This window comes from Dermacentor silvarum, chromosome 6, assembly GCF_013339745.2.
Source record: "Dermacentor silvarum isolate Dsil-2018 chromosome 6, BIME_Dsil_1.4, whole genome shotgun sequence".
Taxonomy (NCBI): Eukaryota; Metazoa; Arthropoda; class Arachnida; order Ixodida; family Ixodidae; genus Dermacentor; species Dermacentor silvarum.
The window spans coordinates 131,235,688-131,251,192 of NC_051159.1; the positions used below are offsets into that span (position 1 = coordinate 131,235,688).

Consider the following 15,505-nt stretch of genomic DNA (forward strand, 5'->3'; position numbering starts at 1 on the left):
AGTACTTCGCTGGTTCTTATGCAGTCTTTTACAAAATAACATCACCTCAACATTCACGGCCGCATACTCCAAAACCATTGATATTTCAGCAGCGGCCCTTTTTAGTGCGTTGCTATTTCCATGAACAGTGCCTAAAGTCATCTTCGCGGCTGCCATTGTGAGGAAGTGCGATGCGACGAATCTGAGCTATTGCTCAAAGCTCCCGGCGTGCACTCCAACACATTACATGGGATTGTGAATCACACCCGTTTGATAAAACACGCCACACAATGGAGCAATGGGAGGCACAGCTAACCAGCTCAGACCTGATGGGACAACAGTCCTTCATAGAACAGGTCAAGCGGGCGGCCGAGGCCAGTGGGGCCCTGGACTAAAGGGGCTCCGATCATTCCACCAAAATGCTTTTGATCAATAAACGTTTTCTTCTTCTTCTTCTTGCGTTAGTGTCATAATGCAGTACTTCTCTTTTCTGCTCGTAGGCGGCGGCACCGGCCCGAGCAAGAGCGCGGGTACACGGAGGAGTGTTAGATATATAAGGCGCGTCTGTGTTGCGCTCTGCAAATGCGTTTGTGGCGCAATGGGTTAAACGCTCGGCGATCTATCGTCGCGGACCGAGAGGTCGTGGGTTCGATTCCCAAATTTTGCATGTTTGTGGAACTTTTTCTTCTGGTTTCTTTCTTTGTATTATGTTCTATGACGTATTTCCGTGACGGAAATACGTCAGTGAAGTCTTGGTGGACCCCGGCATAAAACACTTTCGTGTTAAAACAAAAAAAATCGCGGTCATTGCACCAGCAGCGGCCAACCCATACACGAGAAAGGCGATATGAAATCTTCACAAGAGAGAGGCGGCCAACCAAGCCTGAAGTTTATTCCTTGATCGTTGTCAGAGCTAATATAATGCGGCGTGAACATCACGTGATATATTTAGAGCTCCTCACCTGGGCAACAATCCACAAAAATGTTCTTACGTTGGAGCTGTTCGTAAAAGAAGGTGCCAGCTGCATGATCGTCTTGTCGTACATATCATTAGGGAAACCCCACCAGCTATGGACTAACAGCACTTACGTATGAAAAGCGTCGTAGATTCGCTCACCGACTGCTTATCGCCGAAATATGCCAAGCATGCCATCATGCTCACAAGCAATCACTACTTTTCGCTACTTGCATTTTCACTACTTTTCATTACATTTCCCTACTTGTGCATGGCGCATCATAGCCTTAGTTGCTGTTGCGCCATAAAACCTTACGTCACTAACTAACTAAGTAAGTAACAAACTAACTACTTTTCGCGGCTACCGGCATTCAAAGCGCACTGCGAAGTCCAACACGGAGATGTGCGAGACACACATTAACGCAGTTGAGAGAGCGCTTCTGAGTGTGCAAAGCGCGAAGTCTAGACAGTGGCTAGGTAATGTTGGTTGTGCAGGCGTTACGCCGTTGTGCCAAAAAGCGCTCCAATAGATCCTCCCGTAAGTCATTGGGTGGCACAAGCACATGCATTTGAAATTGTGAGAGTAGACTTCGTGGGACCACTCTTCGTGAGAAAACCGTCAGGAGAGATGAAGAGTTAGTTACATCGCACTATTGGCATGCACAGCTTCAAGAGCGCATGACATCCGAAGCGTTCGTGATGTCTTTACGCCGTTACGTCGCCGGACGAGGCCTTCCCCGAGCCATCGATTCCGACAACGTGCAGGTGTTCAAGAAAACATCAGGGGATCTGGAAAAGCTTTATAAGATGTCGTTAGATGAAGATATCGCCAGGCACATAGAGCAGTGAAGGCATAAAATGAAAGTTTATCGCGCCTAACGCCCCATGGTTGGGTGGGTGGTGGGAGCGACTTTTAAGAACATTAAAAGGTATCACTTCGCAAGATTCTCCGAATAGGCTGTCTCAGCTTTGAAGAATCCATGACTTTGCTGGCAGAAGTGGAAGCTGACGTGAATTCCAGACATCTTACCTTCATTGAGTGGGACGCCGGCAGACCATACTTGCTGACTACAGCCGATCTGCTAACTGTTCGAAGGCTCACGACGATACCACAAGGGCACCATCGATGTCACAGGAAGATCAACGCGCACGGAGGCCGTTCGGAGACTACACGGTGCAGAAAGCGTGCGACCGAAAACGTTTGGAAGAAATGGACAAAAAAGTACCTACTGGAACTCCGGTCAGCACACTCCTCTGACAAATGGGGCAACAACAGAGTTAAAGAAGGCGAAGCGGGCTTGTACACGCTGAAAACATACCCGGTAAAATTTGGCAAATGTGGTAACAGCATAGTTAAAGAAGGCTATGTGAGATCTGCCAATTAGCAAGAGTAATTGAAGTCTTCCAAGAAGAAGATGGACACATTCGCTCTTGCAAGATCAAGCAACAAGGCGGCCTTGTCACAACAAGAACCATTCAAAGACTCTTCCCGCTCTAACTACACGCGTGACATCATTTCGTGGCCGGGATTGTGTTGAGTTTCCCGCGTTTTTCCTTGAGAAATAAAACTAAAAGCTTCGTGCCGTGGAACTTGTGCGCGCGTTCGGCCGGTCTTAGCAACAAAACATGTGTTGAAGCAACAACAACAACAACGATCTTTACTTTCTATACTCAGGCAGTCGCTAATAAACGTCACTCTGAGTTTGGAGTCTTCGTCGGCCCTGTCTGTTCCCCATGTATTTAATACTGACAGCTGTACGTGCTTGTCGGCCTCACTTTCTGTTTATATATACACGTATATATAACCTTCTCGTCTTGTCTTCTTTAAATAAAATAGAAAAAATATTCTCGCAAGTCTACTTCAATTTTTTTATTTGAGTTTAGTCAGTGCCTTGCCGTTGAGAAGAATAAGTTGCCGCCAATGTTTTATGTAGAAGGACTTGAGTTTGTAACGAACACATAGATTCGCAATCTTCCCATGCATTCGCGGTAAACGTGTTCTAAGTCACCAGCCTTCAAAAGACACTTCCTTCCACTATCTCGAAAACTACCTGTAACTACCTTTAACTTTCATGTCGATGGAGCTTGAGTAATAGTTTTTAGTTTACAGATTTTACGCAATTAGAAAGCGTCAAAAGGGAAAGATGAAGTGTTGCAGACATTCGTAATGAAATGTCAATAATTCCCACTGTAGTAATTAAAGCCAAGGCGAGACGAACCAGCCCAGGCGAACACTGTGTTGACATCGAGAAATCAATTCCGCTTCACTTCAGACGAGCGCCAAGTTGCAGCAGCTATCCATCTCATATCTCATAGCTCGCCAGTCTTCCTTATTCATTTTTATTTTTCATTTATTTTTTTAGTTAAAGGCACCTTTCTCGCGCCGATTCATAACACGCTTACATTTGTGCTGATCACATTTTACATTTGTTTCGGCAAAGGACGACGCCTGCAGTCGAGTCTCTGAATTTACATTTTGTGCTTCTCGCTTTATTTATCTTCTTCCGTGAAGCCCGGCCGATTTCTTTATTTTTTTATCCTTCTGGGCGCGCTTCATTCTCGCTTCCGGACACGTTATTAGCGAGACTTTCAAGCGCTGACTTTTAAAATCTTGTAAAATGGAATGTCAGCTATATGAAGAAGATTCATTACTAGCAGGGTAAATTAAGAAATGTGAGCAAAAAAATTCAGAGCCCTTCCCCTGTCAAGAAAATGGGATTAAGTGAAGCTTGTGGCAAGACGACACTGTCACAGGTGTTCCGCTTCGTTTGCCCTAAACTCAGGGTCAGTGGCTCTTCGCTTACCTTTGGCCCCTTTGGCTTCAACATTACGCTCCCGCAACGCGGGGTCCGCGGCTCTTCGCTGACGTTTCGCCTGGGCTTCGGAAGCCCTCACGCTAGAATCGGATGACAAGCTTCGCTTACCCCCATTTTCTCGATAGGGAAAGGGCTGGTGATTTTGTCTTTTTGCGTCCTACGTGTAACAAGAGTAGTTCAAGGGCGCGTTACAGGTACCCGAGCCCACAGGAGTATGTCCCATTGAGCTAGGACCCTTTTGGCACTACCCCCAGGATCGGCCCACTTTTCAGCGTGACACCACCACCGCCGACACTTGTCAGCCTAGATCCAGCTTCGCTTACAAATTGCAGTTTCGCACTTGAGGCGAAGTATTGAAAGCGTAGCAAAGTATTGGACAATTACAAGAAATAAGGTTCATAGTTTTATAGGCCGTGTAACATTACGGTGAAAATTCGCCTGGAGCGTTCATATAATTGCTAGCCAATAAAATAAAATCATTTCATTAAGTATAACGTTGACTTAATTTGACTAGAAAATTAGCTGAATTTCTAATGGAATATGTTATTCGACTAAGAAGCGACCGAAGAGAAGATCCCAACCCCAAGGTTTCCTGTTCGTTGAGACAGCACACGATTCAGTGAGCATGTAAAGACTGAGTATGAGAGTTGAGTGAGTGAGTGAGTGAGTGAGTGAGTGAGTGAGTGAGTGAGTGAGTGAGTGAGTGAGTGAGTGAGTGAGTGAGTGAGTGAGTGAGTGAGTGAGTGAGTGAGTGAGTGAGTGAGTGAGTGAGTGAGTGAGTGAGTGAGTGAGTGAGTGAGTGATGTGAGTGAGTGAGTGAGTGAGTGAGTGAGTGAGTGAGTGAGTGAGTGAGTGAGTGAGTGAGTGAGTGAGTGAGTGAGTGAGTGAGTGAGTGAGTGAGTGAGTGAGTGAGTGAGTGAGTGAGTGAGTGAGTGAGTGAGTGAGTGAGTGAGTGAGTGCTCTTTTAGCTAACAAGACCCTCAGCAGCAAAGACACGAGCTCTCCACGGGTGCACAAAGGTCTTCTCTGAGCACTTATCGATGTCCAACGGCGGCAGCGGGTGGCGTGCCGAATTCACGAACAAGGCGAACCGCTTCCGACCAGGGGTGTTCCCGCCGCTCGCTCATCTATGGCAACAAAGGCTTGCAAGACAAGGAAACACCTGCGGCCACCCCTTCGCCGTATCGAGCGGTGATACAATTTCAAAGGGTGCTAGCACTTTCTTGGCACGCTTGGACGTTTTCTGCACTTCGTTTTTAAGCTCATTCGTTGTGTTTTGGTTACCTGAAGAAAATTTGGGTCTTCCGGCTGAGAAGCACCAACACACTTTCGCCCCGCGTTCCAGCTACAGAAGCAGTCGCTTCTTTTGTATTTCTTCAGCCACCCCTGGTTTTTTAGCAATATGTGCTCAAGTATTCGAAATCAAGCCGCCGAACATACGAGAAAGAAAACTGGCACACTTCCTAGCCACGATCAATCTGCGTATGCAGCATTACTCTTTCTCCCTTTTACTATTTTGTTTCATGCTCAATCAATTTGTTCTTCATTCTTTCTATCATCGCCTTTTTCTCTTCATGTGCTTATCCATACCGCGTAATGGCTTAGTAATAAGTTTATGAATGAAACAGTGTAAATTCCATAACCGGATCAATACCTGTCTTCTTGTAGCTACTGTCTACCCTTTCTTTACTTTACTGTGGCCCCGAGGCTCGAGTTTTACTCAGTTATGTTTTTGTTACTTTTGTTTTGATTTGTTTTGCTATTCGCCCCATTCCACGATAGTCGGCTCTACGTGTGGCAACGAGTCGCTACTGAAACGCCGAACTATGACGGAGTGCGTGCGAAGGCAAGAACTTTCGGTGGGCCAATCTCCCAAACGTGGGTCGATGCAGCCTCGAATGTTCTCCTCGCGTTGCAAAGCCCGTCCCGACGACGTCGTCGTCTCGTCTGCGCTGCCGCGTCGCCTCTCGCGCGAGGTGCCGGCCTGGCGGCGGCTGTTCAATATTTGGCACACGAGATCGAAATCGCATCCGCTGCCGCCACCGTCTCTCTCGCCTTACACCCGGTTCGCGTGAAAAGCGCTCCACCAGCTTACGGCCTGCATACACCGCGTGTATCGAGCTGGCGACGTATCTTTGAAGGCGCCCGCGTGCGTTCGTTTTGCGAATTTGTAACCCTCTTCCCATGCCTTCCTTTCTTTCTATAACTGCGAACAGATGAGAAGGTAGGCTGCATTAAAGCTCAGCCGGCTATCCCCATAGATAGTCTAAAAATTATAACTGCCCATTTCCCCATGGATACGCACACATATACCACGAACACGCAAACATACTAAGCCTACAAAAAGAAGTAAATGTAAACAAGACAATAAAGAAAAAACCAGAAGAAGCGAACCCATATACAACCGCGAAAAACACTACTATGCAGGTAAAAAACAACTGTCATTTTTCAAGAAGTTCTGACATCAAACACACAATATCGAATGCCCCAGCTAACATTAGCCAAGCTGTTAAAAAAAAACAGATAACATAAGCACCGTGCAAGATACGATTGGAAGATCTGCGAGTTTCGGTTGTGAGGCCTCTGATGAACGAACACCTCCGGTTTTATTATTTTAATCTAGCACCACGTTCTTCTTTTAAATCTTTTAACAGCTTGGCTTACGTTAGCTGTGAGACGCGGTATGCATATAGTTCATAATATTCTATTAATCGAATCAAATGATTAGATCCCGCAAAAGGAAATCCGAAAGGCTGTCAACGCACATCTCTTTTTACAGATCACATCTGTCCAAGTGACTTAACTTATCGCGAGAGTGGATTCGCTGTTTGTAATTTTCTGTCCTCTCTACAAGAGTTGTGTCATCCTCAATTCTATTTAACTAATTTTCCAACTTTTTCGTAATCAGGGTGCACTTTAACTTGTTTCCCTGTAGTACGATAAAAAGTGTGTCTGAACTGTGGTCATGTGCGCAGCCAACAAAATAAGGTTTCGGCACGCAGAATTCGTGAAAAATATTAACCCTTTGATTAAAAAAGGTAATTATGCTTTTCGCTAACCTTGCGTCTGTTGTTGCCACGTTATAGGCGTTGTATATCCTAAGTGGAACATTGTAATTCCAACGATAACACACGTGGCACTTCACAGCATTGAAGAACACTCAACGTAGCCTCTCTTCACGCATTCGAAGAAAAGAAAATGCAAGAATGCATATTTTCAAGGATATCCCTGCGGGGAACAGAGGCTTATGTTGTCGCTTCTTGACTGCTGAACATTGAATTCAGGGCCGCAAGTAAAAAGTATGCACTACACTTCTCACTTCTGAGCTCAGCGACATTTCATTATTTCTTTCTTTCTTTTTTCTTTTCTTTTTCTTTTTGTGCATACCGTGCTTCAAAACTATTGGCGGTTTAAGATACGTTAAGAATAATGTTACTTGCTCCTCTCGCTACAACGTCTGGACAGGGTCCTCTAGAAGCGATACGTTCCTTTTGGTTATGTCATTTCACCTGCATTTATTTCTCTCTCTCTCTCTTTTTTTTTTTTTTTGAAACGTTTTCTTTACTTAATAATACCCACAGGGTTTGGTGTAGGTGTGTTTCTCCCGACAAGAGGGACAGAGTGGTCGCGAGGCAAACGAATTCACATTCATCTGTACTGGCTCTACGGACGTTTCCATTCCATAGAGTTCCATTTGTTCTCTATGAAATGGCGTCATGTAACAACAAGCAGTGTGTGTGTAAACTTTATTTAAAGAGGTCCGGAGGCTCGACTTAAGCCGAAGCGGGCCGCTCCCACGTTGGCACTGTCAGGCCAAGCCCTTCAGCGACATCATGGGCCCTCTGGACAGCCCTTAGTTGGTCTTGAAGCAATGGGCTTTGTATTCTTTTTTGCCATCGAGTCCATTCTTCCAGGAGGCTGGGAAGAGTTGCGGGGCACCCCACGAGCATATGTTTGATTTCAATGATGCCATGACAATCATTGCATTCCATCCTAATCTCCCTCTCTGGATATATTTTGTTAATGTGGTACGGCGTGGGGTATGTACCCGTTTGCAATAAGCGCAGCGAGACTGCCTGAGCCCTGTTTAGTTTTGAGTGTGGCAATGGGAATTGCCTGCGTCCTAGATAGCAGTGTTTGGTTATCTCAGTATAAGTTATTAAATGATCTCTATGTTCCCCGGCCTGATGGTGAACGGCTCGGTTATGACTGTCACGGTTAGCAAGTCCTCGTGCCAAGTCATGCGCAACCTCGTTGAGGTTTACCCGAGTCTCGTCCACTTTCCCCATATGTGCAGGAAACCATCGGATTTCTGTTCTCCTAATCCTAATGTTTTCAAATAGTTTAGCTGCAACTCCAGCTCCGTAGCCTTTATGAAAACTTTTTATAGCGGCTTTGAAGGCCCACTTATTACTCCTGGTGTATAACATCGATTCCCACAGGGCGTGGGATCTGCCGGCTTTTAATTTTCGGAACAACAAACAGTGCCGAAAATTAAAAGCCGGCAGATCCCACGCCCTGTGGGAATCGATGTTATGCGAAGCAGTGTGCAGGGAGCCTATACTAAGTTAACGAAATGACCATGATAGCACCAAGAAGTCGGTGGCTCTTTCATGACCTACATGACACGCGTGTCATTACATTCATGCCATGATTCCTCAGGAGTCCCTTTAGCTACACCTAAGAGACCTTAAGGCGAAAGCCTTAGTCATGCTCATGACTATGACATGACAACCTTTAGCCTTTTCATTCACTTAGTACCACATCCGAACCCATTCCATTGGTTATTGAGTATTAAGCTTTTTTCGCTGAATCATTCTCATTTTTGCTGAGTCATGGTCATGACTATGACTTCTACTATGATCCTTTAGTGTTTCCTTCACTTAGTATCCACGTCCGAAACCATTTCAGTGGTTTTTGAGTGTTAATCTTTTTCGCTGAGTAATTGTCATTTTTGCACAGTCATGCTCATGACTATGATTTCTACCATCATGCTTTAGTGTTTCCTTCACTTAGTACCCACGTCCGAAACAATTTCAGTGGTTCTTGAGTGTTAATTGTTTTGCTGGGTCATTGTCATGACCTACATGACACGCATGTCATGTCATGACCTATTCGTCCTAACTGATAATTTTCTTTACGGCGGTAAACACTCAAGCTTGCAGCATCGGACAAGAAATGGGAGCATGGCTGAAAGCTTCAGGTTATCAGAATTAATCCAGTATGGCGTCCGCCATAATCGAAGGGTCTACGTTTCGGACGCTGAACGAAAATCGAAAAACACGCGGTATATATACAGACTACGCATAAGTTAATTCGTTGATACACGTTAAAAAGTTAAAGTCATTCGATGGAATATCACATTTCCGCACCATTACTTTCACGTAGTGTAAAACAAGAACGCCGCCACGTATTTCAGTACTAGGTCAAACCTTGCAGGCGAGGCCTCTTCTAATATAACCATGGCTTACAGATATACGAATTAAAATAATAGCTCATAAAGAAAGAACAACGACGCGCCGAGGTCGACAGCTTCAAGGACACGATTACGCAAAAACCCCGCTTCGCAACGCTTTACCTGTCTCCGGGAAATTGATCACCCCGGAGTTCCCGAACAAGTGTGACTCGTGTCTTATCGTTTTAGCCCGTAAAATGCGCGAGCGAGGAGAAAAAAATAAACTGGAATCAAGACGGCGGGGGGGGGGGGGGGGGGGGGGGAGCTGCGCGCAGGTTTTTACGCACGCGTTTCGCTTTCCATATCTTCTGCAGGCACCTTCCAGCGTGTACATACGCTTCCCCACCGAGTTAAATAAGAAAGAAGCTTAAATTTGGCTGCGCGCGATTCCTTTAAGAGCAAAGTGGGGCGAAGAGGATAGCGCCGTATGAGAGAGGAAACGGTCCCCTGCTCATCCCCGGGCTCCGAGCCACGTGGCGAGCCCCGCTCGCTTCCCGCAAACGACCAGCAAACAAAATGGGCGGCGTGGGATAAAGAGTTGCAGGTAGCACAGGAGCGGCGGGGAAGCAGGCGAAACTGTTCCTCAATAATTCATCGTTTACCGCATTTCGCGCACCGAAAGATGGCGCGCCGCACGCGGTTGTATGCGTACTTCATATAACTCTCGCGAAGGCGCCTCGATCCACCTTAGTCCCGCACGCGCAAAAACGATCCCGCTCGCTCGGCGAAACTGGAAGTCGTTTTTCTTGCCGAAACGCATGCCGGGCCGCCATCTTTCTTCTAGGTACCTCGGTACACCTGTGGAAGAGGACAGGTGGGCGCAGTGGATGCGACGGAGAGGGGCGGGGAGAGTAGGCGAATGAGAGACGGGGGAGGGTGGAGAGGGGGTGAAAACCGAGCGTGCCTAATGAAAGATCCGAGTTTCAGTCTCCGCGTCTACGCGCAACGCTGTTCCAAAGGGAATAGATGGAAATCATCACAAAAAAAGGAAGAAGGAAAATGGAAACTGAAATAAATTTAGACGGAGCATATCTCAACACAGAGGTGCGCGCGCTAGCGCCGCAGAAGTTCGTGCTCGGAGAAAGAGCACTCGGGGTTTGCCGCTGCGCAACAGCATAAACGACAACCATAACGAGCAGGGAGAAACCCGAAAGCTCAACCGCCGCACCGCGGTCCGCAGGAAAAGGTACGCGATAGGTACGCGTATATGGCACGCTACGGTTTCATTCTTTCCGCTCTCTCGACGTCCATGGGGATGCTGCTCTTGCCCGCGCGTCGCACACAACTGCCTGCGGACCGTGCGCGTACTTCTCGAAGCAACGCAGCGTCGTCTCTCTCTCTCTCTCTCTCTCTCTCTCTCTCTCTCTCTCTCTCTCTCTCTCTCTCTCTCTCTCTTTCTTTCTTTCTCTCGCTCTCTCTTTTCTCTCCATCTCTCTCCGCCGCTGTCTGTCTGTATCTCGCTTTCTTTTCTTTACCTCCAAAACGGACGTATTCCACTTGATCACGCGAAACGGCACGACTTGCATCCTCCCAACTACTTAGCGCTTCTTTCTCCCACTTCCCCTCGCGCTCCTCGAGAACCTCTTATAATCTGACTGCCGCCATCGATATGCCGCTAATTACACGCGCGACTCATTACAGGCTTCGTTTGTCTGTTGCACTATTCCCGTGCGAGCACGCGCCGCGTCCCGGTGTATAATTAAACTGGGCGCGCGATTTCGCGTGCCGCGAGAAACACATATGTACGTAAACATCGCCTCTCAGATTATACTGCTTGGCGTTGTTCTCTCTCTATCTGATTACCTCCTTACACAGCCTGCGTTCTTTATTTTTCCTTTCTTTTTTCGCTTTATGCTATAGGAAACCACGCATCGCGGTTTGGCAAACGAGACCTCCGTCGGGCACGAACGGGATTCAAGCAAAGAAATCAAAAACAAAAAGAGAGCTGGTTTATCGCGGCGTTATTTCTGTGATGAAGTGCCTGATTGTTAACTATAGACTCTTGCCCGTCTATGTACTCACTCCTGTTTTTTTTTTCTGTATATTATTTCCTGATATCTTTTTTCTCTTTTTCTTGCAGGACGAGAAAAGCCAGACAATCTCGACGAACTGCAGGCTGACGCAGGTTGGTTGATACCGCGCGATATCGTTGTTTTTTTTTCCCTAATGTTGTGCTCCCTCATTTTCTCACTAATATCGTTCAAACACGCGCACGCTGCTGGGGCGCTATACACACGTAGTTTTGGGCCGATGGCAATTTGGCGTGCAGGCGCCGCATTTCCTGACTCGGCACCCGGGCGGTTTGCTTTTCTACGGCGAATTTTCGGGTTGTTGCCGTTGTTTTGATTTAGTACCCGCCTCTATTCACCGATGTTTAACTTTAACATACAGACTTATAAGTGTATTTTGTTATTTGTGCTCATAAAAATTAAAGAAATAAAACATTGTTTACCGGTATGCTGGGTTCATAGTAAAGGTTAAGCTTTCCTTCGGCAGATGTAACTTATGGCTCCTTTAAACCAGGAACGCGAAAGTGGGTATAGTGTACCGTAGTGGCCGCCGTGGCTCTCAAGAAAGAACGAAACGTCGCATACAGAGCTTAGGCCTTAAACAGTGCGATCACGGCGCTTGGTGTCCGAGTATAATACACAATTTACAGCGGAAACACGTCAGCACAGAGGAATCACATATAACTTTTTTAATAGCACTTTGACGTCATGCAGAGTAGGATATGTAGTGTAGAGCTATCAGAAAGAAACATAACGAAGTGTAACAGCACAGTGTTGAATAATGTGGCTTAGTGGAGTATAACGCTTAATACGCGGGGCGCGGTGCGCTTACGAATACAGGAAGTGATGGTTCCTTTTGTCAGAGTAACGGCTGCGGTTCATGTTTGACGCTCTTAAGAAAACTTTTTTTTGAAAATGGAGTTAAGAATGGGAGGACCTCCAGTAAGAAGAGTCGTACGCCATGTTTCCTTTTTTCTTTTCATTTTTTAATGTTTTTTCTTCTTTTTTTTTCAGATAGCATGGGGTACTACAGCATTGCATATTACATCATAGCGTAAACAGTATAATGTCCAACATAGTAACAATACAGTACCCTACAATCATACATCCAGGACAGAAATAGTGTTATTTCGTAATTTCCAACCATTGTGTCCTCCACACCTAACACATTTCTATGGGATAGATCAATGAACACTACCATTCTTGTCCTTTATGTCGGTTTCTTGCATAAATGATAGCCTCACAATGTTCTCCTTGCGTCTCTCATAACCTTTGTCTTGTTTTTGACGTCAGAACCTGCCAGTCATTAAGTCAATTAGTCAACCGAAGGTAATTCACAAAGATTCTGCATGTGGTGACCGCCATTTTAAATCACTCGCTCGTGGTACGCGAAGCTGTTTTCACTGCACTAAGACTTTGTATGCAATAAAGCCAGCTTTCGGAATTTGCTATTGAGACGATAGCTTTGATTAGTGACTTCGCCATTGCTGTCATGGTCATGTCTTTGTCAACATGTCGTAATCATTCATCGCGTCTGCTCGCAGCGGTGGACGGATGCTCACCTCAAGTGGAATGCATCAGACTTCGGTGGCATTGGCGTGCTGCGCATTCCATCCGGGCAAGTCTGGAAGCCGGACCTGGTCCTCTACAACAAGTAGGGCAACACAACGTATTCGGGCAGTCAGGATCCTTTAAGAGCTAGTAGAGAGAACATACGTGATGACCCTTACGTGCTTCCTTTTGCGTTGCTGCATGAGAGCGGATTTTTAGTTCCAGAGGGCTTTTGTACGACCCGCATGTGTAGCAATGAAGGTGTCGGCGCTGAATGGAGTGGAGCGGAATGGAGCGGAGGGGAGCGGAGCTGAGCGGTGAGTGAGTGAGTGAGTGAGTGAGTGAGTGAGTGAGTGAGTGAGTGAGTGAGTGAGTGAGTGAGTGAGTGAGTGAGTGAGTGAGTGAGTGAGTGAGTGAGTGAGTGAGTGAGTGAGTGAGTGAGTGAGTGAGTGAGTGAGTGAGTGAGTGAGTGAGTGAGTGAGTGAGTGAGTGAGTGAGTGAGTGAGTGAGTGAGTGAGTGAGTGAGTGAGTGAGTGAGTGAGTGAGTGAGTGAGTGAGTGAGTGAGTGAGTGAGTGACACTCAGCCAAACAGCCAGTAAACTTGACGTCGTCCACTTCAAGTGAATTTGTGTGTGGTCGCGTCAGAAGCAATGGAAATGCTACATGCAGCATGTCTTATTTTAGTGTGTCTTCTGCGTAAGTTTTCGTCTGATCGCACATATCGCCTCCTTAGCAATACAATTGGAACAGGCTTACATAATTTAGCATGTATGTACGCTTGTTGTAATGATGTGATAATTACTTGACCACTGTTCAGTGGATATGCTTGTGCTGTAACGTTAAGTTAAATCTTCCTCTAATACTAGTTACATTCATTCCTCCGTATATTTTTCAAACCGAAGAAGATTCCACACTCTTATTCCCATAATTCAAATTGACGGCTATGATCACTCTGGCAGGAGGCTGAAAGCTACTGTAAGAGGAGGAGGAGGAAGAGGAGGAGGATGCTAACTACGGGCGGATCTAGCCTTGCCAATCTAGCCTTGCAATCGCTCTGCCCGAGCATCTCCTTCTACCGTGCGGGGATAAACATGTACATAGTCACGTCACAAACATACTGGTCTTATTTCAGTAATTAGCTGCATCCGCGCCTGTAATTATATGGTAATTTAATTAAGTATCGGATCAGATTATATCTCACAATCTAAGCCCTCTGTCATTAATCGATGCGACGAGTAGAGCTCTTTAGCGATCCCCATAATTAATATACGCTGACGTCGCCGCATTTCGCCTCCATCTAGATTGATCCGCCTGATCCCGTTATTGACCTCGTGACCCGAAGGGTTAGCTCCGCTATCACAAATTTGCGAACCTTTATTTTCTTTCTTTCGTTTCGTCCAAAAAAAAAAACAAGCCGGCAGATCCCACGCCCTGTGGGAATCGATGTTATGCGAAGCAGTGTGCGGGGAGCCTACCAAGTTAACGAAACGACCATGAGAGCACCAAGACGTAGGCGGCTTTTTCATGACCTACGTGACACGCATGTCATGACATTCACGTAATGAGTACTCAGGAGTCCCTTTAGCAACGCCTAGGAGACCTTAAGGCAAAAGCATTTGCCATGCTCATAACTATGACTTCAACCATTGACCTTTAGCCTTTTCCTTCACTTAGTACCACATCCAAACCCATTCTATTGGTTTTTGTGTTAATCTTTTTTTGCTGAGTCATTGTCATTTTTGCTGAGACATGCTCACGACTATGACTTCTACCACCATCCTTTAGTGTTTCCTTCGCTTAGTACCCACGTCAGAATCGATTTGAGTGGTTTTTCAATGTTAATCTTTTTTGCTGAGTCATTGTCATTTTTGCTGAGTCATGCTCATGACTATGACTTCTAGCATCATCCTTTAGTGTTGTCTTCACTTAGTACCCACGTCGGAACCCATTTCAGTGGTTTATGAGTGTTAATGTTTTTTCGCTGAATCATTGTCATTTTAGGCGGCTGTTTCATGACCTACATGACAAGCATGTCATGACATTGACCTATCATCTATGCTCGTCATACACAGCTCTTGTCATACTATGCCAATTTTGGTAAATACTACCAATTTTGGTTAACGATACTACCATGAGAGCACCAAAACGTAGGCGGCTAGATAGATACTGTCAAACTTGCAAATGTTAGCCAAGAAGTGCTTCGCATTTAATAGCTTGTTTGGTGTGAATGACGGGCGAAAGTGCGAATTTCATACAGCTAGTGTAGGCTTTTGTAGCGTGCAAAGTTATTCACGCAGCAATAGCGCTCGTATCGCCGTGTAGGCCCACCGCGGTAGCTAAGTGGATATGGCCTTGCACCAATGAGCACGAGGTCGAGGGTTCGATTCCGGCCGCTCCAGTTGCATTTTGGTGGAGGCGTAATACAAAAAACGTTCATGTACCGTGCGCTGGGTGCGGGTCAAGATCCGCAGGTGGTCAACATTATTTCGGATTCCTACACTACGGCGTGCTTGATGATGATATCGTGGAATGGTCATGTAAAACCCCAGAATTATTTTTAATCACCGTGCGCCGCATGTATCGAATTTCCCAAGGTGCCCCAGTTCTGGAACTTTGCTGCTGTAGAACGAAGCTTCTATTCGAAAAAAAAAAGACAAAGCAATAAGCAAGTGGCGCACGCACCTGACGGCGAGGCAGGTAACAGACGTCATACAGGTACTAGAAAGTGACTGCACCAAGC

The 15,505-nt window shown here is 46.1% G+C and overlaps 1 protein-coding gene across 1 annotated transcript in view; it reads left to right on the top strand.

The window, feature by feature from the left end:
• The window catches only part of LOC119456897 (neuronal acetylcholine receptor subunit alpha-10-like), a 74,891-nt gene that overhangs the window by 49,422 nt on the left and 9,964 nt on the right, over positions 1–15,505 (top strand). The window contains 2 exon segments of the mRNA XM_037718712.2: positions 11,286–11,330; positions 12,759–12,868. Coding sequence (XP_037574640.1) covers positions 11,286–11,330; positions 12,759–12,868 — 155 coding nt within the window.